This window comes from Pieris brassicae, chromosome 6 (assembly GCF_905147105.1).
Source record: "Pieris brassicae chromosome 6, ilPieBrab1.1, whole genome shotgun sequence".
In the NCBI taxonomy this organism is placed as follows: Eukaryota; Metazoa; Arthropoda; class Insecta; order Lepidoptera; family Pieridae; genus Pieris; species Pieris brassicae.
Window position 1 is genome coordinate 8,900,185 of NC_059670.1, and position 23,828 is coordinate 8,924,012.

The window sequence follows — 23,828 nt, forward strand, 5'->3', positions numbered from 1 at the left end:
GAACATATATGCTCTAGATTATATTCAGATATTTATATGACAAATAAAACAGTTATTTCTCCTTTTGTCATCATCAAAACAGCACAATGTATTTTTTTAATGTCACAAATATAAAATAGATAATTTGAATTGTAGTTTGATAATTTGGAATGCTTGCTATAAAAAAAATTAAAATGCACTTGCTCTTAGTGAATTACCCACAGCTTAAATTGTTTTACAAACAAAAATTAATACAGAATGGCCCTTGTTCTATAAAGGAAAACCTTCATTTAATATTATATTCAGTTCTTTAATTTTATTAAATTATATACTGGTCCTAACTGATACTCTCAGAAATAATGTACACCTACTGCACAACACATTAATAAAAATTATTTTAACACACACATAAAATTACCTACTTCTTCTTTTGGTGGAGGTTCCATTGGAGGTTATTTGTGAAGTGTGTGAAAATTACCAACACCATGGAACAAATAATACATATAACTGTGATTAAGACATTCCAATCATTTCATTCTAAAGTATTTTAATATTTATTCATGTTTGACCAAATACTGAATGTGATTGAAAATCATGTTTTATAGTAAAATGATGTAAGTACAACATTGAGAATGTTTCAAGAATGTGGTATAATAAATAAGACATAATAAATAACATTTGTTTTAATTATAATATCCATACTTTATAATATTGGTAAAGGTTACATTTATCTCTTTTTTTTCTTTGGACTAAGACTTGTATTTTCATCATCACTACTGTTGTCACTGGAATTCATGATTGAACCTAAAAATTACAGATAACCTTATGCAATTGTAAAAAGTACCTTTACTTGCTGTTTAAAGTTCTCCAATTTAGTAAAAAACAGTGGCACTAATACCCTTGATTCTTAGATTTCGAAAAGGTCTTGGCCTCAGAATTCTTATAATAAATTTCTTAATAGGCATCGGCCTTCATGCCTAAACGCATACCATCGACTTTTGGTTCTAAGGCATGCTAGTTTCGTCACGATGTTTTGTCCTTCTCCATAGCGAGAGTGAGTGTTAAATGCCCTCAAAGAAAAACATAACTTGGACTTTTTCAGCATCCCCATTATTTACATATCTAAAATCAGACTATTAAGACATCTAATACTAGTAATAATATAGATATCGATTTCATGTGAATTTTTAAGTAACCAATTACTTTTATACTAAATATACCTACTTTGGCTATGTGCTATAAGTTTCTTTGTGAATAAAGTGTTAATTCTTTCACGAAAGACATTTAAAGCTTTAGATAATTCAGCAGGATCTGTATTTGCATCTTGCACAACATTCTCTACTATCTGATCACCTTCAGTTATAGATAATTTCAACGTCATTGTATTATTAAGATAAAAATATGTAATACCAAAATGAAATAATTTTGAGTTTTTTTTTTTGTTTTTTTTTTTATGGCCCGCACGGTTTGTGCATTGTGGCTCAGGGTAAAAACAGGGAAACGGGTAAAAAAACATATAATTATCAAAGGGAAAGGAATCTAAAAAATAAAAGATCTATTCTTATAGAGCTACATAAAAATGGAGTGTAAGACAAGATATTTACATAAATTTACTTTCATATTGTCTAAATTTTTATATCATTACTTAAGATAAAAGCTGCTAAAAGTTTATATACATGTGGGTCTAATGTTGCAAGTAAACAGGATATGGATGAAGGGAAAGAAATTTGAAGGGAAATGAGACCTTCCAGAAGAGCCGACCGGTCGCGTCGAGAACAAACAAACATGATGTGGTTCAAATCAGCTTCTTCATATCCGCATTCGCACGTAGGGCTGTCTATAATATTTAGCTTAGCAAGATGAGCTGGGGTGCAGACGTGTCCCAGTCGCATACGAGACAATATTGTTGTAACTCTTTTGCCGAATCTCAGACTCCAAAACCAGGGCTTAATGGGTATAGAAGGTTGAATAGCACGATAATGGCGACCTTTTAGACTATCTTGGGCCCAGTCCACGAATTGCTGAGATAAATCCCGGAAAGAGCCATCAAGTCATGCGCATAATTTCTAAAAATGTCCACAACTCCACTCTCCACCGCCTCATTGGCTATACGATCGGCTTTCTCATTTCCAGATATTCCACTGTGACCAGGAACCCACGCAAACGATACGGAATAGTTTTCTATCTAGCAGATTCTAAATATAACTCGAAATTTTCTTCTGACATGTCCTCACAGTAATTTTTTTCAGCCTGTTTTCTTGCTTTTATTGCAGCTGTACATTCATGATCCCACCAGGGAGGCGAAGGAATTTGCGATCGGAACTTAGTTTTGGTGCAAAAAGATTCATCTGCAGTTTCAATCAAAACCTGAGAAAGAATTTCGGCGGAGATCTGGCTACCTTCTTAAGAATAAGTACTAGTTTTCTGCTCTACTCTTTAGTTGAATAATTCCCAATCAACGTTATTCAATCTGTATTTGAAACGAGGAGAACGAGTGGTTTTGATAGGTTTTTGTGAAGGAAAAGTAATTACAAGTGGAAAGTGGTCACTACCATACGAAGATGTAAGAGGGTGCCGGTCCAAAGTTGAAGCTAAACCAGGTGAACATAAAGAAAGATCAGGCGCACTTGCACCTTCACTTGGTCCAGTAACACGAGTTGGCAGCCCAGTGTTTAAAATGCAGATACAATGAGAATCTATAATATCTAATAATTGATCTCCATAATAGTTGGAAGAAGTGCTTCCCCAGGATTGATGTTGGCAATTAAAATCACCTAGGACTAAGAATGGTTTTGGAAGGATGGAGAACAGTTGATTGAGATAAGAAAAAATATTTACATTGGGACGAGAAAAATAAATAGACACTATACAAATTTTATTTACAATAGCAGCAATGACTGACAAGTCATCACCGAATGAGGGGAGTGGAAATAAGCTATAAGGGAGATTATTTTTGATGAAGGCAACACCGCCATAGCCGTCAGGTATGTCCTGTCGGAGAATAACATAAGCTGGAATCCGAAATTTCAGTTCCGGGCGAAGCCATGTTTCAGACAGAGTTGAGACAAATGGTTCAAATTCATTATGCAAATGGATTAAATCATTTTTATTGCAGATGGTGCTTCTGCAATTCCACTGGATTATTTGTTCGCGTTCGTGACGCATAAGAGGTTTTAATTGAGCTAAGGAAGCAATAGTTGGGCGGCGTTGTTCGGTTACATTGTTGTCAGAGTTAGAAATGGTTTTTATTTCAGTCAAAAGTTTCTCATTACATCAGAGATTAAGAACATAGTTTCATTATTGTTAAGGTTACTGTTTATTAAAGCGACCTCGTTAGAAGAAGCTGGAGCATCGTAGTCCTTTATCAAATTAAAGTGTTCTGTTTTGTTATACCCCAATCGTTTTGGTTTGGGGGATGTTGGTTTAGCAAATATTGTTTTCTTATAAGATCTACTATACAACGGAATCGAGGGAGAGGAAGGCGATACAGGAGAATTAGGAGTATTCTGCATGTTTGAAAACCTAACTATATCAGCAAAAGATTTTGAAACAGGATCATGCACTTTATTTGCTTCTGCGTAAGATACACATCTTTGAGCCATATATAATTTAATTTTAGTCTGCCGTTCGTATTCTGGACACTTCCTGTTTGTTGCAAAGTGTAGACCAGAACACAGACAGCAAGACGCGGCATCATCTTGTATGTTGCACGTGTCCCCTGTATGGCCTTGGCCACACTTGTAACAACGGGGCCGAGAGTTACAATTAGATTTAGTATGACCAAATCGGCAACAAGAATAGCACTGAATAGTAGGGTAAGAGTAAAGTTCCACGGACAGAGCATTGTAGCAGACAAATACATGTTTAGGAAGGGTTTGACCATCAAAAGTTATGACAATAGTCTGTGATGGTTTCCACTCAGGAGGGCTGCTGTTACGCACTCTATAATTTAGACGTCTAATTTTTATAATTCCTCTGCTGCCTATAGGCAGAGATATATTGTCTAATATTTCTTCAGGCGACCATTCCGCGGGAACACCTCGCACCAGGCCCATTCGGGTCACATTAAATGAGGGAATAAAAGCTTTGTAGTTATTTCTTGTCAGGCAAGGGTTATTAATGAATTCGTTTGCACATTTGTGGTCTGAGAATGATATGAAAATTCGGTTTCTACCTATCGTTTTGATGCTACCATTAATAATATTTTTAAAATATTTTTTGAAGTGAAACTTCTTTAGAATCGTTGTGATTTCAAACCGGATGCAACGAAAAAACGACAGGTAAGAGACACAAATACAAAAATGTGTAGGATGAAGCCAGGGGAAAGAATGAGACAGAAATATACATACAATTTGTATATTTACAGTTAGGCGCCATTTTTTTCTTACCCTTACCACGGTTGATTGGAAGAGATTCGAAGCCATTAATAACAAAAATATATAATAACGATAACAATGATATTAATAATTCTATTACAATTAATGAAATTCTGTAATAATCTTTGTGGTAATAAGGTAAAATGAAATTGCATTATTTGTATTCATGTCTATGATAATAAAGCCCTCTGTTTATTTAACCAATTTCTGTAAAGTTGCATATAGTAGAGAATTTTTCGAAAAATACGGTCATAAAGAAGTTTCACTTCTTACGTGTGTACACTAGTATACGCACACATTTGTTTTTTTTTGGAGAAAATAGCCAAATTGGACGGGGTGCAGAGAAGCGACGCTCGTATCTGAAGAAACTTTTTGCGCATGAACTACAAATGGCCCTATGTCATAGGCCTCATAAAACGTTCGGCCTGTAGGATTTTTTGGAGAATGAGAACCGTCTAATGGAGGTGTTGGGTATTAACAGTTATAGAATCTGCAGAGTCTACTTTGTTCTGAAAATTATCTAGAGCATGAGCGTTCTTAATCTCAGTATATATTGAGGGAATTTCAATTTCCGGTATTTGGCACGAACAATCGGAGTCTTTTTGTTTGTTCCGACGCTTCGGATCGAATCTTCGTTTCCTTTTGTTGCAGTGTTTACAAATTTTTCCTAGACGCATTCTTTTTCGGTCACTCCGTTGATCCACATCTGTATCTACACTGGACTCTGGTCTAGTTTTGAAAATCTATTATCTACTATAATATTACACGCTACCTCGGGGGGCGAGCCCCCGATATCCGGGGGCTCGTCCATTTTTTCGCCTGACTCCAGGCCTTGAGGAAAAAGTATAAAAACTTACAAGATACTGTAGAATATATACACAAATTAATAAACAAAACAATTAAATTAAACTAATACATATATATATAATTTTTTTAATCAGTTTGTGTATATATAATGCATATACAAACTGATTTAAAAAATTCACTAGAAAAAACACTCCCGCCACTACCAACGTTGCCCGCGCTTTTTTTCATCATTTTGAGGTTTATTATTCACAGCTATCTAAATCTATCTAAATTACACTAAATTAAACTTGAGACAAAGTCTCTTTGCAATAGGCGTGACGCACCAAACCTATAACACAACTGTGACAAAGAGTAAGGTTATGTTATTCCCTTACAAATTCGTTTACCATGAGCGAGTCATACTTGTCGAAAAGTGAATTTGTGTCAAAGAAGTAATAGTGTTCTGTGCCCTTGCTTGTCAGTTTCTGTCAACAAATCTGTGTGGTCAAGGGATAACAGAAATTAGAAAAACAGAAAATTGAAAAATGTCTAATAAGTAGTGAATATTAGAAAACTTAAATAAAAACAAATTTAGTTCTTACTGGTTATCACATGATTATGTAAATAAAGATAACGATATTATGCGGGAATTTGGAAATTTTGGCCCTCTGATTGGTGCTATTGATGAAGGAACATCAAATGTTAAATTTCTGGTATGATTCTAGTTTGTCCTTTAAAACAATTTATTTTTCAAACAAATGTATCAACATATAACTTTAACAGATATTTGCTGCGAATACATCTGAAGTATTAACTTACCATCAGCTTACTCTCAAAAGGTTTAGTCCGCAACAAGGGTGGGTAGAACAAGATGCTTTAGAAATCCTAAGTGCTGTGTTAGAATGCATAGAGGTAAGAATTTTCCCTATCTTTATGATTATTGTAATTGAATTCCCAAAAAAGAAAAAAAGAACTGCATTTATATTAGCTGTGCTTTGGGTGATCTTACAGGTTACCATAGATAATTTGAGAAAATTGGACATTGATCCTGCTGATTTAGTAGGCATTGGTCTGACGAATCAAAGAGAAACCACCATAGTATGGAATTCTTTGACTGGAGAACCCTTATATAGTGCAATAGGTGAGGATTGTATAACACTTGTATTAATTACATAGTATATACTTTTTCATGATTAACATAATATTCTCTAATAAATGATTATATTTTTTTAGTGTGGCTAGATGTGAGAACTTCCAAAATTGTTGATGATTTGATTAAAAGTAAAGGAACACAAAGCATTTTTGCTGTCACTCAAACTAGCGGTCTTCCATTGTCAACCTACTTTTCTTCAGTGAAATTAAAATGGCTCTTAGAAAATGTGACAGCAATTAAAGATGCAGTTACAAATGGCAACTGTATGGCTGGAACCGTGGACTCATGGTTAATTTGGGTAAGTTTATAACATACAGATCTTTAATACCATGGCTTTACATAAAATATTGAGTTGATGTCATTATACCATTGTACTTACTTAATTTATGACACTTAATATATACTACATTGATGGCACATTAAGATAGATAAGAAATAAAAAATATATAACAAAACATTTTTATTTCAAAATATAAAACACCAAGTACAAAAAAAGTATATGTGTAATATAAATTGTGTTTGGTTAAAGCAAGTAAAACACATTGTAAACACAAATATGAATTTTACTATTTACCTACATTTCAAGTGCTTGTTCTCCCATTGTCTAATCAATCTTTCAAAATATGCACTGTTACTAAAGAAGATTTTTTTTTTATCTAAATAGATATATTCTTGATTGCCATAAAAAAATGGCAGATTTTTTCATTTTTGTGAGGGTTTGATTCCCAGACGAGAAGTAATTTTTAGAAAATCATGCAGTAATACTTTTCAAAATAAAATAAAGTCATCAAATAGCAAAATATCCTATCTACAATATTTAAGGTACTTTACCTTGATGTCCCATAGTCTTGGGACACCTGTATATTTGTTCTTAACAATTTAATTTTATTTATAACAGAATTTAACTGGAGGATGCCGGGGTGGTGTGCATGTAACTGATGTAACGAATGCATCACGTACACAGCTAATGTGCCTAAGAAATTTACAATGGGACAAAGGATTGTTGAGATTTTTCAACATTCCACTAGAAATATTACCAAAGATTAAAAGTTCCTCTGAAGTATATGGTTACATTTCAACAGGATCTCTTCTAGGCACACCAATTGCAGGGGTAGGCTTCTTATGGAGTATGCGTAAGTTATTTAGTATAAACAAAAGAGTTTGCTTATAATGACAGAGCAGAAGTGTGTATAAAATTAGCCATTTGAAAATTTTCCTTTTCTAATTTTAGTGCCTAGGAGATCAGCAAGCAGCATTAATTGGTCAAAATTGTATGAATTTTGGCCAGGTTAAATGTACATATGGGACTGGATGTTTTTTATTGTATAATACAGGTATAGATTTATATACATATATGGTATAATATTCAATCAATTCAATAATATTTTAAGATATAACTTAAAAGGAAGAATGGAGCTCTAAAAGTTAAAATATATTATTTCTAGGGCAATCTATTGTTCACTCACAAAATGGATTATTAACAACAGTAGCTTATAAATTGGGGCCTGATACACCTGCCATATATGCATTAGAAGGTTCTGTAGCAGTGGCTGGTAAGAATATAACTATTATTTAGATTGCTCATATTAGGTCCTTACATATGAAATTGGCATTTTGTATGGGAGGAACAAAAAGTCGAATATTTTTAAATATAATATATTATGTATGAACCATTGTTTTCTATGCACTTTTTCCATCTCATAGGTAGTTCATTGATCCCTTTACTAAAAAAAACCAGTCGGACGGGAATCAGTAAAATCTGTGAACGCGATTTGGACTGCCCCATCAGAGTAAAATTTTTGCCCTTGCAAGAAGTTGTCCAAATTTCGAAAAAAAATGGCAATCTGTTGGAGCAAGGTCCGGGGAGTACGGAGGATGTCTTAGACATTCCAATTGAAGCTCTTCTTATTTGGTAGCCGTCTGTTGTGCAGTGTGTGGTCTAGCGTTGTCGTGAAGTAGCAGTGGCGTGAAGCGATTGACCAGCCTAGATTGTTTAGCCGCTAGCTTTCCCATAATGGTTTGCAATTGCTGACAATAGACATCGGCCGTAATAGTCTGGGCAGATTTGAGAAAACTGCAATGAACAATACCGGCACTAGTCCACAAACGCTTACGAGTAACTTTTTTGGGGTTAATTTTTGCTTGGGGCAGAATTTGGCTGGCTGGCCAGGATCCAACCATTACGTTGAGCGCTTCCGATTATCGTAAAGAATACATTTTTCATCACAGGTAATGATTCAGTTTAAAATACCTTCATTATTGTGCCGGTTCAGTAGTGTAACGCAGCAGTCGACGCGCGTTTGCCGGTTTGCTTCAGTCAATTCGTGAGGTACCCACCTTTCAAGCTTTTTAATCTTCCCAATTTGCTTCAAGTGAATTAAAACAATTTTATCACTAACACCGCAGCCTGCAGCTAACTCGGACGTGGTTTGTGATGGATCCGCTTCCACAATAGCCTTCAATACTTTATTATCAACTTGGGTCTCAGGCCGTCCACGGGGCTTGTTCTGCAGGTCGAAATTTCCAGAACGAAAATGTTGGAACCAAAAACGAACTGTGTTTTCTTTTGCAACATGACCGCCATACACATCATTCACCTTCGAGTCGTTTCCGCAGCACTAGTGCCACGGCGGAACTTCGTACTCGTAAATAATGCGATACTTTTAGTTTTCCATGTTGTAAAATGAGTGACGCAAACAGAAAAAACAAAAGAAAAAAAAATGAATGACGGTCATCGAAGCACAAATACATGAGTAAATAGCTCTACATATTTGAATTTGTAATTCCTTACCAAAGATCGTGATTAAAGTGGCCAGTACGAAATACGCCAATTTCATATGTAAGGACCTAATATATGAAATCTCAGTATTAACATGTTTTCTAGTTGGTAATTGTTGCTGGAGATATTAATAAATATTTGTTTATATTTGCATTCATAGTTAAAAATTGGTGCTAAGTAAGACTTGAATGTCCAAACTGTAGATTTTAACATAGTTTGCCCTAAGTTACAATGTAAACTCTTTATAACGACACTCAAAGGACGGTGCATATTTTATCGTTACAAAGTCGTTAAATGGAAAGAAGAAAAATCTGTATTAGACAAAGAAAAAGTTTATTTCAGACTAGTGTTATTAATTACATAAAAAACAATTCGTTTTTAAACGCTATTACGTATAGTCTGTTATTTCCGTTTCCGTAATTTGTAAACAAAAGTAGTAGTTGTAAAAAAGATTTCTTAGATAGTCTAAATTCCAGTTTATTACGGACGTACACAATTCCGCAGTTTAACTAATTTCGGCAACTTAATAAATACTTTTTTTATTGTCGTTGTTGTTATAGAGGGTGGGTGTAATGCTATGTAGGGTGTTTCATTGTATGGAAGACAAGCTAAACCAACTAAAGCCGAGTGTTTTCGACGCTTTAGGGGGTTTATTGATAACTAAAGGGGCGTTACATAGAATTTACACTGTATACTAAAACTAGAATCATGATGACATTACTTTCTTTGTGTTGTCTTCATGTTTGTCTGAACATTTTAATTACTCCATCTTTCATCCATCTTACATTTTTAAATTGTAAATTAAACTTTTAACTAATAAAAGCAAAATTTTAGGCAAACCTTTTATATTTTAAATAGCTGTTTTTATGTTATAATGATAACACATTGCAAAAATGTGTAAAATGGGGCCCAATTAGAATAAATGTTCATTTGATTTCTTAGGATTAGAAACCTACTCTGCATTTCCAAATGGGATGCAATCTAACATCACTAATCATATAGTACAATACTCTACAGGTGACACACTGCAATGGCTACAAACAAGTATGGGTATATTGAATGATGTATCAGATTCAGAATATTTAGCCGATCAGGTGGCAGATAATGAGGAAGGAAGTATATGTTTTGTACCAGCTTTCAATGGGTTGTATTCACCTCACTGGAGAAAAGATGCTAGGGGGTAAGTGAATGTTCAATATGCTCATTCTTAGTCTAGACCAAACCAAACAAGAATCGTGGTTTGCGGAAGTTACAATCAAATAATGTTTACAGTGTGATGTGTGGCATTAGTAGTACAACGCGCAATGAACATATAATCCGTGCGGCATTAGAAGCAGTTTGTCAGCAAACACAAGCAGTGGCCGCGGCTATGGCCAGTGATTGCGCACCATTACGAAAGCTTTTAGCTGACGGTGGCATGTCACAAAACTCAGCTTTAATGCAAATGCAAGCCGACACACTTGGAATTCCTGTGGTATTTTTTTCCGTAACTCCTATTACTTGTCTGTATAATTTTCAAGCCTGGGGTGCAATCGGGCTTTGGCGATCCAAAAATGGAAATAAAACAATGATAACATAGTTATTCCCTATATGAAAATAGTTTCTTTTGTAACAAAATTCCATGTCGATATTAATATTTTAAAAGAACGACAGAAAACTGCAAAATATTGATTTCATAGTTAAAATATTTAATGGGCAGTTTTAAAGTATTTCAAAAATGTAATCCTAATAATCTAATTGTTTTTAAAATATTGTTTTGTGTAAAAACATCAGATTCGACCATTAATGATGGAGAGCACAGCTCTGGGGGCAGCCATTGTGGCCGGCCGAGCCCTGCGTGTTTGGCCTCCCATCACACCGAGTCCACCGTCAGATACATTTTTGCCAGTAATATCTAGTGAAGGTAAGACAGAAATTCAACGTTACTAATAGTAAAAAATTTCAAGTATGTAATTTTTTTTCTATAATAAACGGCTATTGTTAGGTTACGTGAATAATCGTAATTTTGCTTTCACAAGTAACAGCATAAATATGATTGATAGCATATGGTCAAAAGGTATTTTGTAAGAAGCTGGTTATGCAAAAATCAATCAATTTTCAGAGCGAGAAATACGCCGCAAGCGATGGGAAGAAGCACTTGATAGATGTATGGGTTGGACAAATGAAGACAGAGAAAAAGATGGTATCTTGAGAACCAATTTGTTTAAATCTATACTATTATTATAAATAAAAAAAACGTTTGTAATGTTTTCACACAAAAACTAATGGACCTATTTCAAAAACTCTTTTACCATTAGAAAGCTGCATCTTCACTGACATAGGCTATATTACATTTTCAAAAAATTTTGGATAAAAATACATAAATCAAGGTGTTGTATTCTAGAATGTATCAATATCTACAAAATAATGTTTTACCCATGAGCAATAGCCCAACATATAGTTGGGCTATCTCGAGTCGGAACTCCAAAATTTAAGAATTTTGCTGCTACAAAACAAAAGTACATCAAATGTTGTGTATAGGGAAATTTTAAGACACAGTTCTACAAATAAATCTCTTCGCTAACAATTCCTGGACTGATTAAAAAAATGATTTCATTACCTAGTTGAAATCAAGAATTTTTCAATACCTGTAGAGTATTTTAAATTTACTAATTTCGGACATTCTATGTAAAAAATGTATTAGATATATATTTGTATAAGTAAAATCTGTATATTGATTAGATTATGAATGTAATTGTGTATCTAATAATCTGAAAGAAAGTACATAATTAAAAACTAAGTAAAATATGTCTATATTCCGGCTTAATAAACTTTCCATTATCACGAGTTCGGTATCTACGTGAGTGAAACCGCAGGGCATTGCTAGTCGTGTATCATTTTCTTTGTATGGTTTTAAAAAGTTCAAATATCTTGTTAAAAATTTAATAAAACATTTGTTTCAGATAAAATTGATCACACTTCTACAGTTATTCCTCCTGGATTATTTTTTCTAGGAACAGCTCTACTGGTAATTTTAGCAGACAAATTAAAAAAATTGCCATAATATTTATTAAATTATAATTTACAGTAGGCCTTAATAGATGTAGTATTATTACAATAGTAAATTTTAGTAGATTGTTGAGAAAATAAATACATTATGCATGGAATTTGTTTTTTTTTTTGTGAAAATAAACATAAATGACAATCTTGATACAGAGTTGAAACAATAAAGGTTATTAGAGTGGTTGAGAAACAAGATAATTATATTATTATAATAACACAACTACCCCTTTATTACAGCAATAGGACGCAATTTGACAGTTTTTTTACTTATCCCAGCTGCATGGCAAGTGTTGACAACATCTGTAACATTTTTATATGATTCTGGAGCTTCTTCCATAACTAATTTTGGCGATGCAACTCTAATTGATATTCCCATGCTTTCTAGTTTGTTCAATACATCCTTATAATCTATGTTACGCCTCGACTTTGCTCGAGAAAGAGCTCTTCCCTGAAAACACAAAGTTCATTAAAAACCTATTTAGGTAAATAATAGTTCAGACTATGTGTGTACTTAAGCAGACAAGTCATATATGAAATAAATAGCTCTCAAGCTTTCTTTTTTTTTCCTCTTGTTATGGCTTTTATTTATGCCAACTGGGCACAAGGTACTTCGCCAGTGTCGTGTAGATGGAGAAGACACGAAGGAGATTGATCGGTAAAAATAATAATTAAGCTAATTTTGAATATGCATAAAAAAATAGTTGAAATTGGATTGTTAGTTTTGAGACAGCACAGACAACACAAATATGAGTAAAAGCATTATTAAATACTGTTTACTATTTATGAATAATTTTTATATATTACACTTTAATTCTATTGCTTTCTATATATTAACATAAAAATCTACAATATGGACTAAACACAAACATTTAACACTTAAAGGACGGGGGACTTTAGGGGGAAGAATGTCATAAAGAGGATAAGTTAGTTTGGGACAATTAAATAGTATGTGAGATACAGTGCCTTCATCCAAGCCACACTCACAGATAGAGTGATCCCTAATCCGGAGCTTGGCTAGATGAACAGGGGTGCAAGCATGTCCAGCGATTTGCATTTCGATAATAACAAAACCAGGGTTGTCTTGGTATGTTTGGTTGGATGGAAGCATAAAACTTACCCTTAACCGATTTGGAGTCATTCCAAAATGTCTTCCACTTTCTGTCCAGATATATCTTTGCAAGAAAACAAAGATCCTGAGCTGAATTTTTAAAATGATCTAGAGAACCTGACTCAACAGCTGCTTTGGCACATGAATCAGCAGTCTCGTTTCCTGGGATACCTGAGTGGTTAGAAATCCAAACTAGTATGATAGACAATCCTTTTTGATTACAAGAGAGCAGAGTCTCCCTGATTTTTAGTATAATAGGAAAACGTGATTTGCTACGAAATGGGTTCTCTTTAATGGACATGGCCGAGAAACCCAACAGGCAGCACCAACACAGCCATCTGGAGACAGCTTTGATGCGTCAGTGTAAATAAGAAGATGATTTGACCAATTTTAATTAATATAGCTTTGTAATTTGATGTTGGTATCTGGGGCTCCTTTGATCAGACCAAGGTCTGTGATGATGGGAGGTTTGTATACCAGGGCTTTCTAAGGAGTAGAATATAGGGGATTTGTTGGAAAAGATATTATGGGGTTAGGGAGGCTGGTGTACTTTAGATAACTATCGAGCAGATAGGAAGAGGAGTTGCGAGTGCAAGGAGCATGTGATAGTCGGGTTAATCGATGCCAAAGAGGGTGGGATGATATCTGTAACATCTTGCTAACAAAGCGGTCACATAAATACTGCCGGCGGATGTGTAGAGGAGGATTTCATTGCACCTAGAATGATTCTTAGGCACCTATACTGAATTTTGTTTAATTTTCCAGCAGCTGATTTGTTAAAGGGATCCAGAACAAACATACAGTAATCCATATGACTACGTACTAAGGCATTATACAATAACTTTAAAGAATAGGGGTGAGCACCCCACCAAACCCCCGCTACTGCTCTTAGTACGTTAATACCTTTTTCACATTTTTTTATTATGTGTTCAGAGTGGGAAATTCCGTTCAGCCGATTGTCTAAATAAATACCTAAAAAATTTACTTTATCTGTCATGTTGATTGCTTGATTTTCAAATGAAATGAGTAGAGTAGGAATGTATCTCTTCCTTGTAAAAACCACTGCCTGAGATTTGCCAGCTGACAGGGACAAGCCGTGGTCAGACAACCACTGGCCTAGATAATGCAAAGCAGAATTGATACGACAGGATACTTCCCCTATACTGCCTGAGCTGTGATAGAGGACAATATCATCAGCATATTGTAAGATATTACAAAAACTGGTGACAGACAGTTCGAAGTCGTGGGTATAAATGCTATAGAGCAGAGGGCTGAGAACTGAGCCTTGAGGGGGACCTTTCCAGACTAGTCTGGGGGGAAGAGAGGTATTCTGATGCTTTATCAGAATAGATCTGCAAAATAGCAGATTACATATGAGATGAACCATCCTCGAAGGCACACTCAGCTTAAGCATTTTCTGCCTGAGCGCCGGAAGTAGGACATTGTCATATGCAGAAGCAATATCAAGAAACACACCCACAAGGTACTCTCCTTTTGTAAAGGCTAGGTGAATGTCTGTTGTCAGTATACTGAGGCTGTCTGTGGTACTAAAACCCCTCCGGAACCCAAATTGGGAGGAGGGGAGAATATTTCTACTTTCCATTAACCATTCCAGTCGGTTTTTAAGAAGGTGTTCTGTTACTTTAGCTAAAGTAGATGACAAAGCTATGGGTCGATATGAATTTGAATCTGAAGGGATTTTTCCAGGTTTGAGAATGGGAATGACTATTTGAGATGTCCAAGATGCCGGTATAATACCAGTTTCAAAACATTTGTTTATTATTTTAAGGTAGTAAAGTTTAGCTTTGTCATTTAGTCTAGCCAGGAAGGAATATGGAACGCCATCTTCCCCTGGAGTCGAATCTTTGAGACCATGAAGAGCGATTTGAAGCTCAGAGAAAGAAAAGGGAGCATCCATTTCATCGGAAGCTGGAGCTGGCATAGAACTCAGAAATGTCTGCAAAGTTGTTAATCCAGTCAGAAGGGTTATTTGAAGAAGCATCAACATGGTTCAGGGAACGACGGAATCTCCTCACATTTGACCACACAATAGTGGATGGAGAGCGAGGGCTAAGGGATTCACAAAATTGTATCCAACTAGATCTTTTTTTTTTCGATACTAACCTTTTAATTTTAGCATCAAGCCTCTGATAATTATTAAAGTTCTCCTGAGACATACAGGCTGAGTAAGATTTCTCTGCAGCCGTTCTCTTACCAAACAAATCGCTGCATTCATCATCCCACCAGGGAGAGGAAAGCAGCAGATTTTTAGGAGAGTGCTTTTTGGGGATCTGATAATCGGCCGAAGATTTGAGAGAATTTAAAAATAGATCATAGCAAGACAAGACATTTTCTTCACGTTCCAAATCCGGCAGAAAGTCTACCATACAATCAACGGATTGGGCATACTCTTTCCAGTTTGCTTTTTTGAGTTTATATTTCAAAAGGGGGTTGTGGTAAGAGAGGGGTAAGGATTTGTTGTTCAATGTAATAAGTATGGGAAAATGATCACTGCCATACGTGGACTCAAGGGCGTTCCAAGTTAGTTGCGAGGCCAGGTTAGGGGAGCAGAGGGTGAGATCCACTGCAGATTTGGGATTCTGATTAGGGTATACCCTGCGAGTTGGGGAGCCATCATTGAGGATACAGAGATTGACAACGTCGAGTAAGTCATTCAGCAGTGGAGCAAACCTATCACTAGCGTGGCACCCCCACATAGTGTGATGGGTATTAAAGTCACCCATGGCTATGATAGGGCTGGGAAGGGATGATAAAATTGATTGTGTCTCGGGAAGAACAGAAGGAGAAGGGTGAGGAATATACAAAGATACAAAAGAAATATCTAAGGTACGAACAGCAACAGCATTAATCTGTTCGCTATGGGTAGGAAGAGGAATTTGGGAGAAAGGGAGGGAGAGCCGTACAAAGACAGCACTGCCCGCATACCCATCATTCCTGTCATCCCTCAGACAGGAGAAACCAGGTACCCGAAATCGGTAACCAGGTCTCAGCCATGTCTCCGAGATGGCAACAATTGTGGGTTTATGGAGGTTTATAAGGGAGATCAATTCGTGTTTTCTTGAACGTAAGCTTTTACTATTCCATTGAATTACGGTTATTGGGTCCGTTTTGTAATAATTTATAGAGTTGGGATAGGTTTTTGGCAACGTTGGGCGGTAGGGGAATTTCGCTACATGGGGCGACAATACTGAGAAGGAATTCAGAAATAAATTCTAACATTTTGCCTTGAGAGGGAAGGGTGTCAACATTATTGTTGAGAGCACAACCATTTGGGAGAGATGAGGAGCACTCACCAACAATAGTCTGGTGAGCTGTTCTATCGTACCCCTTTGCTAGAGAAGCTTGGGGACGAGAGGAGCGATAGATTGTTTGGCGATAGGAAGTTTTGGTAGGAGTTTGGGCTGTTTGAGGAGACCTTAGAGAATAGACAGGAGGGGTAAACATTTCTTTTGTTATCTCAGCATATGAACGTCGGACAGGTGGAAACTGAATTGCTGCTTCAATGTATGAGATATTGTTCTGGGACATCACCATTTTTATGGATTGCTGTCGAGTAAATTCTGGACAGCCCTTGTCAGAAGCAAAATGTTTACCTGAGCAATGTAGACATGTGGATGTTTCTAAGGTGACTTCGCACGTATCACCTGTATGGGGCTGAGCACACCTGTAACATCTGGGCTTAGATCGGCAGACCGATTTGATATGACCAAAACGGCAGCAGTTCAGGCACTGTATGGTTGGAAGTTTGTAGGTTTCGACAGGGAGGGAAGTGTGGTAAGAGTAAATCTTAGAAGGGAGCATTTGTCCCCTGAAGGTAAGGACAACAGATTGGGTAGGCACCCAGGTGGTGACACCCTCGTAACTGATTTTCGGTTCAGTCGCCTTGACTTTAACACCTCACCACATCCAGGAGGAAGCTCTAATGAATCAACGAGTTCGTCCATTGACCAGTCCACCGGTACACCTTTGACCAACTCCATTCTGGTTATGTTATAAGAAGGGATAATAGTTTTAAACTTGCAGCTTGTTGGCAGCTTCAGCAGAAGAGAACTCAACGGCAATTTTATTACGGCCTACATTTTTTACACCACCGAGTATGACAGAACTAATTTTGTGCTTATGCATAAACTGACCGAATGTAATAGCACGTAACGAGGCTCCAGAAGATGGGTCCTCTACTTCCCGGGAAACTTGGACAATGAATGGACCTTTATCATCATTAGAGTACGATCGAGGGCCATCGGAAAAGGAGGGGTGGACATATAGGTGTTGAACAGACGGGTTCGCCTGAGTGGGATCCGTAATTGTTTTTTTAAAGGAAGGCATATTTCTCTCCTCACCTTGTCGTTTGCGAGACATAGAAAAGGTTCCCGGGTCGGGAGGTTCGGGGTCAGGATCCATTTTACCGGAACTGCAGCGACTATATAAGTTTAAATTTTATACTTTACCAGCACCAATAGGGTTAGTTTTGTGAAGATAGAACAATAACAACTATTTTAGCTTTGGAAAATCACAGAAACACCGGAAAAAAAAACTAAAATCTCACTGACACGTGCGTCAACCATCCACAACCGATTCGACGTCCCTCAAGCTTTCTTATATAAAATTATACTCACTGCTCCATGGCAAGTGGATCCAAATGTTTCAGTCATGCCTTGATGAGTACCCGTGAGGACATAGCTACATGTACCCATAGAACCACCTATTAATACAGGCTGGCCAGTTAATTGATAATCTACAGGTATAAGAGGATGGTGAGGTGGAAAAGCTCTGGTGGAACCCTGTAAATGAGTTTTCATAATTATTTATTTATAAGTCCTAAATCAACATGTATGCCTAAAATATACAAGAAAATATGACTTCATATATTTTACACACATACAGTCACATCAATTTATATCAGACAAAAATTTAAACTTGCAAATAAAAATTTAACACAAGCAAACAAAAAAACCTAGAGATATATGTTACAACTCATTAAGAGCTGAAAATGTATCAATATCTTCATTAATGTAAGAACTTAGTTGCAAGAGCGAGAGAGCCTATTGCGTGCCTACATAAACCATTGAGATCAATCCAGTGCAGACAATTGCAAAGCTTTCTAAGGAAATGTTTTTGAACTTTTTTAATGGAAATTTATGTGCACTTTGAAATGTGGAGACCAGTTTACAGTGGCATATGCTAAAATACCATGGACAAGTGTTTTGTAATGAGTAACTTACTTTATTGTCTGTAAAAGATGAAGAGAACCTTAATAAAAAATTTAGCAATTGTTCCTTGTAAACATACAAAATGTAGTTATGATTATCATTAAATATGTTTTAAAACTTACCTTTCTATGAACTAAAAGAGTCATTAATTTTCCATCTATTACATGTTCTTCTACTTTAGCAATATTGTGTGAAACATCATAAATAACATGCATATCTAGATCATCAGGAGCCATTTTGAATTGCTTGGCAAAAGCTTGTCTTGTTAGAAAAGTCATTGAACTGCGATTGACCCAAGCAAAATTAGCTGCTGCTGCCATAGCTTTTAGGTAATCCTGACCTTCTTTTGAATTAATTCTTGCACAGGCCAATTGTCGATCATTTACATCAATCTGATCTCTTTTCATTGCTTTCTCCATTTGCACCAAAGCATCAGTTGCTACTTGGTGCCCAAAACCTCGACTTCCTGAATGTATCATAACACATACTTGACCTAATCTCTCAAGTCCCATTTTACCAGCAGCAAATTTATCATATATTTCATCAACAACTTGAATTTCAGCATAATGATTGCCAGCACCTAAAGTCCCGAGTTGTGGCAAACCTCTTTTCTTTGCTCTAAGACTTACTTTTGAAGGATCAGCATTTAACATTCTTCCATATTCTTCACAATGCTCCTTATCCTCAGCCCACACATAACCCTCCCTTAGTGACCAATCCATGCCCATTTCCAACGCCTCTTCCATATCTCTAGCATTCATAGGAATGATTCCTTTTGAACCTACTCCAACAGGAATATGATCAAATAAACTTTGGGCCAATTGCTCCTAAAATATACCAAATAATTTTTATAACTCAATTGCAGCTATCATTTTTCAAATTTCAAAACTAATAATAATTCATATAAACCTTAATAGGAATAACATCTTTCTCATGTAGATTTGTTCTTAAAAGCCTAACTCCACAATTAATATCAAATCCTACACCTCCCGGGGAAACAATAGAGTCTGGATTAGACATATCAAAAGCTGCCATGTTTCCTGCGGTAAAAATTATTCAGGTGGAATATTGATCATTAGTAATAAAATCAGTGATCTTGTGGGGAAAAATAGGGATACTTATGTACTTAGATAATATAAACCAAATTGCCTCTAAGTTCTCTAAATGTTTCAAAATTCATCAGAAATAAAATATTTGATCATATGAATTGTTATATGAAAGATATGTTAAAAGAATTTGGTATTGTAAACTGCATTTTATAGGGTGATTAAATCAACATCCAATTAAGTCTTAAACAATCTATTATGATATAGTAGTTATATAGGCATTGCACAAGTATACTAACCAATAGCAAAACCATATCCAGAATGAACATCTGGTAAACCAACAGATCGACCAACAATACCCGGCAATGCAGCTACGTTGGCTATTTGTTTTACGCCAGGTAAAAATCCCCCTGTCATTCCAGGTCTACAGGAGTTTCGTAGCTCATCTAACATAAGTTTCTCTAAAGTGTTATTTACATAAAACACGCCCTCAACCTTCATATTGGGTTGAAAGCCTTTTTTAATTTTCCAACAATGCGCATTGATCTTTTCCAGATATTTGAGCTCCTCGTTGTATTGGCGAACCACCATCGTGACAAAAATTAACTTGATCACTAGTTTCAAGTGTGTCTAAAATTTTTTTGAAATATAGAGTATTTTCACTCTAAGTACGAGGGAGTGGAAAAAATATTTTATAAATAGGGACGTTGATCGAAAAACCCGGTGAATACGATCTATATCTAATAAACTTCTAAACATGTTACAGTACCTATATAATGTGATCACAGATAAGTTTGTGACATCGAAAACTAATATACTAAAGATAGATAAAGTAATACGTATGTACATTGACAATTGACAAATTGACAATAGTATTTAGTTACTTTTCGCAAATTTTTACCTTTTCTGTCAAGAAAATGGTTTCATAATTAATTTTCACAGCTGTAAGACGAAAGAATAAACTAAGTTTATAGAGAAATCCGTTCAAAATTCGACCATATTTGATTTAAACGTAAAATTTCTAATAGGAGTATACAATGGCAGCGCTGATAAAACTAAGGCATATGCCTATGATACGGCAATCTCTTTGGAATCACTTATCTAAAAGTAGTCGAGCTATTTCTACATCCAAGAAGAATAGTGATAGCGCTGCCACTGTCACTGAAACTAAAACCGAAGATAAAAACTGGGTAAGCTATGGGTTTGACTATACTAGTAAGGAAGACGACACTAATGCTCATCATGCATCTTACTTCTTTACTGTAAGCTTATGCATTGTATTTGGTGGTTTCTTTTGGGCATACTATCCTGATATTCATCTGAAAGACTGGTCGCAAAGAGAAGCTTATCTGGAATTGTACAGACGTGAGAAGGCTGGCTTAAAACCAATTGATCCAAATTATGTGAACCCTAAAACCATAAAGCTTCCATCTGAAAGTGATTTATGTGATATTGAAATTATAATTTAAGGCAGTGCTTGGTTATGTAAAATCTATATAGTAGTTATTAAAAGTGTTCTATAAAATACGACTTTTACTTATTATCCTTATATAAAAACAAATAAAAAAAAGTCTTAATAGAAAATATCTTTATTGAATTCTTAATAGAAGAATATAATATATACTAAAGCAAAATAATATATCAGCTCTAGCTACATCTATTGATATAGTTTAACATTGTTTTATAAATAAAATGCAATTTTAAATAACTAATATTAGAATTAAGTACAATCTGATAAAATCTATTAACTTACATAGATTTTATTATAAGAACACGACCACCTGTTATAATGGCACAAACATGATCCAAAGATGATGTTACTAAAGCATTAATACATCCACCAAGATTAATTTCTCCCGCAGCTTCAAGTCTTTCCCCGGATGCATTCCATCTACGCACAAAACCATCCCAGCCTGCAGTCCAAGCAAAGTCACCACTTGTTGTAAGACTTGTCAGAATCATCTCACTTACCTAATAACAATAAGCTTGATTAATTCTGGATAAAGTTATATGGTTCTGTTTATACTTTATTAATTGAAATTAAAATATGTATCCTAACATTAGTTATGAATATGTATTATTTGGCTATTAACCATAAGTATGGTATGTAAAGTTTGTAAATGCGTAATAGTAAAATTAGTACTCCTTACTAATAAGATAAAAAGAAAATTGCTGTTGGTAAGTAAATATGCATTAGGTACTACAAAAGCAGTTGTTTTTTGTTTTAAATTATAAACAATATATTAGGCGTCAGTTCGTGGTAGCTAAGTTATGTAGCCCGCGTACACGTGCCTTTGTTCTGGCTGCTGTGAGCAAATTGAATAAGAAGTTGTACCGTAGATATAATATGAGGTATGTATGATGTTGTAAACTTCAATAAATAAATACCTTTACTTCATGCAGTTTTTTAAATTTTGATTCAAGAGATAACTCATGTAATTGTAAATTATTTCCACCTCTCCCTATCACCACTAAACGAGATTCGTTAAGTATCCTCATTGGCGCCCTTCCCTCCATAACATGGCGAGTGACAAATCGATCCTTTGATTGATCTAAAATAATGAGTTTCATAAGTTCTATAACTTCTTCAAAAGCACTAAAGACTATTCCTCGTTTATGAAATTAAAACGCTATTGAATATATTACGTTGCTAACAGTTATAACGGTAATTTATTTTTACTGTTCGATTACGCAATTTTATTTAGATTTTTATTTATGTAAATAAATGACAGCATTCACTTAAATATTTAGATTTTCAACATTTTATAGGTTTAGAAAAAATATACTCCACGTTAATATAGGTAATAGTTTATATATAATATGATAATAGATATGAAAGCTAAATTCAAAATACTTGCCTGGTTTAATTTCAGTTATTGTTACATAGAGATCACGAGCAGTAAACATATATGGAGGTTGCACAACGACATCTTTGACTTCTTCCAAAACATTGTAGAAGGCTTTCAAGGCGTTATTCTCGTAGACAAAAATCTGTAAAAGAAGAAACTTTAGGAACGTTTTGCGCCTTAAAAGAAGCTTTAGCAAATAATACTATAAACGTAATGTAAAAGTATATAGACGTATATATAAAATATTTATCCCGAGTTTACTTTCTTAGTAACTAATTCCTATTATGTTTTGTATGCCAGTGTACATTCTGTTCTAACCATTAAAAATTTGTCTACCAATAAAAGCCTTTTGTAATTCACTGTGAACCTGTGAACCTTCACCAATAAAATGGTGTTATTTCTCAACACAGTTTTTGATTATATTAAGTATATACTTCGACTGTGCACACATATATTTTTATCCTAAAGGTAACAATGCCGTAAGCTTTCTTAAGTTAACGCATTATTTTTTCCTTAGTTTAAGCGAGTACTTCTCATTTAAATAAAACTTATTTAATCGGTTATAAACGCGAACTCCTATTTCATTATTTACAGACATATGATTTCCCGTAGGCACTTGAATGGCTGAATTATATAAATTTCTTGCGCTAAAGAACAATAATATTAAGAATTTAAATAGTTTACACAAAATACATTAAAATTTCAGCGTTTTATCATTTTGTTATTATAATTGCTTCTTTTATAGAAGTTAAACTTACATTTCCACCTTCATCTCCTGCATACAATTCTTCACCTAATACAAACATGGCACCTATTTCGGCGCCGTCGGTTCTTAATTCAGTTACTTTTTCACCTTTTAATGTCCAAACTTTTATACATCCGTCATTAGAACTTGTATAAACATTAGTTTTGCTTATGGCTATAGCAAATATCTGTACTTCATGAGCTGTCCATTTCGTTTCAAATTGAAGATTCTCATTTAGTACCTAGAATAAGAACTACTTAGCTTAGCTACTACCTACTGAGCATACGTAGCACTGCTTTAATCTGACATACTAACGTAATAAACTATTATGATTCAACACAAGAAATCTCTTCAATAGCAAACACTTACAATAACAGACCCACATTCCGTTCCGACATATAGATTTTTATTCCAGGCAGCCACACATGGCTCAAGGCCTACATTAACATCGGTTTCAATCTCAAGCGTCATATCTTTACTTAAAAATATACAAACAACGTCTAGAAGAGTGACCTATTCCTAAGAAACTGCCAATAACTTCGAGATCAGTATCAAAATAAACGCCAACAGCAACTGAGGATATTTTGGATGATTTAAATATAGAACATTCGCGCTTATTTCAAACTCATACGACATAATTTTAATGCAGCATAAAATACGCATATTGGAAATCAATCGTAAAATGTTATTTTCAGATAAGTCACGATTCTTCCAAGGTTACATTACTAACGCTA

General features: G+C 35.0%; 4 protein-coding genes across 4 annotated transcripts; 2 read left to right on the forward strand and 2 right to left on the reverse strand.

Annotated features, from left to right (window-relative positions):
• Positions 1-5,595: 5,595 nt before the first annotated feature.
• On the forward strand, positions 5,596-12,219 carry LOC123710586 (glycerol kinase-like). Its single transcript, XM_045662599.1, has 12 exons — positions 5,596-5,854; positions 5,925-6,053; positions 6,153-6,282; positions 6,375-6,592; positions 7,193-7,405; positions 7,526-7,628; positions 7,740-7,847; positions 10,091-10,253; positions 10,346-10,547; positions 10,847-10,976; positions 11,175-11,255; positions 12,016-12,219. The coding sequence occupies exons 1-12, from the start codon at positions 5,783-5,785 to the stop codon at positions 12,114-12,116; spliced, it is 1,650 nt and encodes a 549-aa protein (XP_045518555.1). The 5' UTR covers positions 5,596-5,782; the 3' UTR covers positions 12,117-12,219.
• LOC123710588 (RNA-splicing ligase RtcB homolog) lies at positions 12,104-20,280 on the reverse strand. Its single transcript, XM_045662600.1, has 5 exons — positions 19,800-20,280; positions 19,364-19,494; positions 18,577-19,281; positions 17,861-18,025; positions 12,104-12,563 (listed from the first exon to the last, which is right to left on the reverse strand). Exons 1-5 carry the CDS (start codon positions 20,089-20,091, stop codon positions 12,336-12,338), a joined length of 1,521 nt encoding a protein of 506 aa, XP_045518556.1. The 5' UTR covers positions 20,092-20,280; the 3' UTR covers positions 12,104-12,335.
• Positions 20,281-20,384: 104 nt separating this feature from the next.
• On the forward strand, positions 20,385-21,019 carry LOC123710589 (NADH dehydrogenase [ubiquinone] 1 beta subcomplex subunit 11, mitochondrial). Its single transcript, XM_045662601.1, has one exon. It carries the CDS (start codon positions 20,538-20,540, stop codon positions 20,967-20,969), a length of 432 nt encoding a protein of 143 aa, XP_045518557.1. The 5' UTR covers positions 20,385-20,537; the 3' UTR covers positions 20,970-21,019.
• Positions 21,020-21,137: 118 nt separating this feature from the next.
• On the reverse strand, positions 21,138-23,672 carry LOC123710873. The gene is made up of 5 exons (XM_045663148.1): positions 23,464-23,672; positions 23,108-23,335; positions 22,359-22,491; positions 21,889-22,052; positions 21,138-21,471 (listed from the first exon to the last, which is right to left on the reverse strand). The coding sequence occupies exons 1-5, from the start codon at positions 23,563-23,565 to the stop codon at positions 21,250-21,252; spliced, it is 849 nt and encodes a 282-aa protein (XP_045519104.1). The 5' UTR covers positions 23,566-23,672; the 3' UTR covers positions 21,138-21,249.
• Between the last annotated feature and the right edge of the window lie 156 nt (positions 23,673-23,828).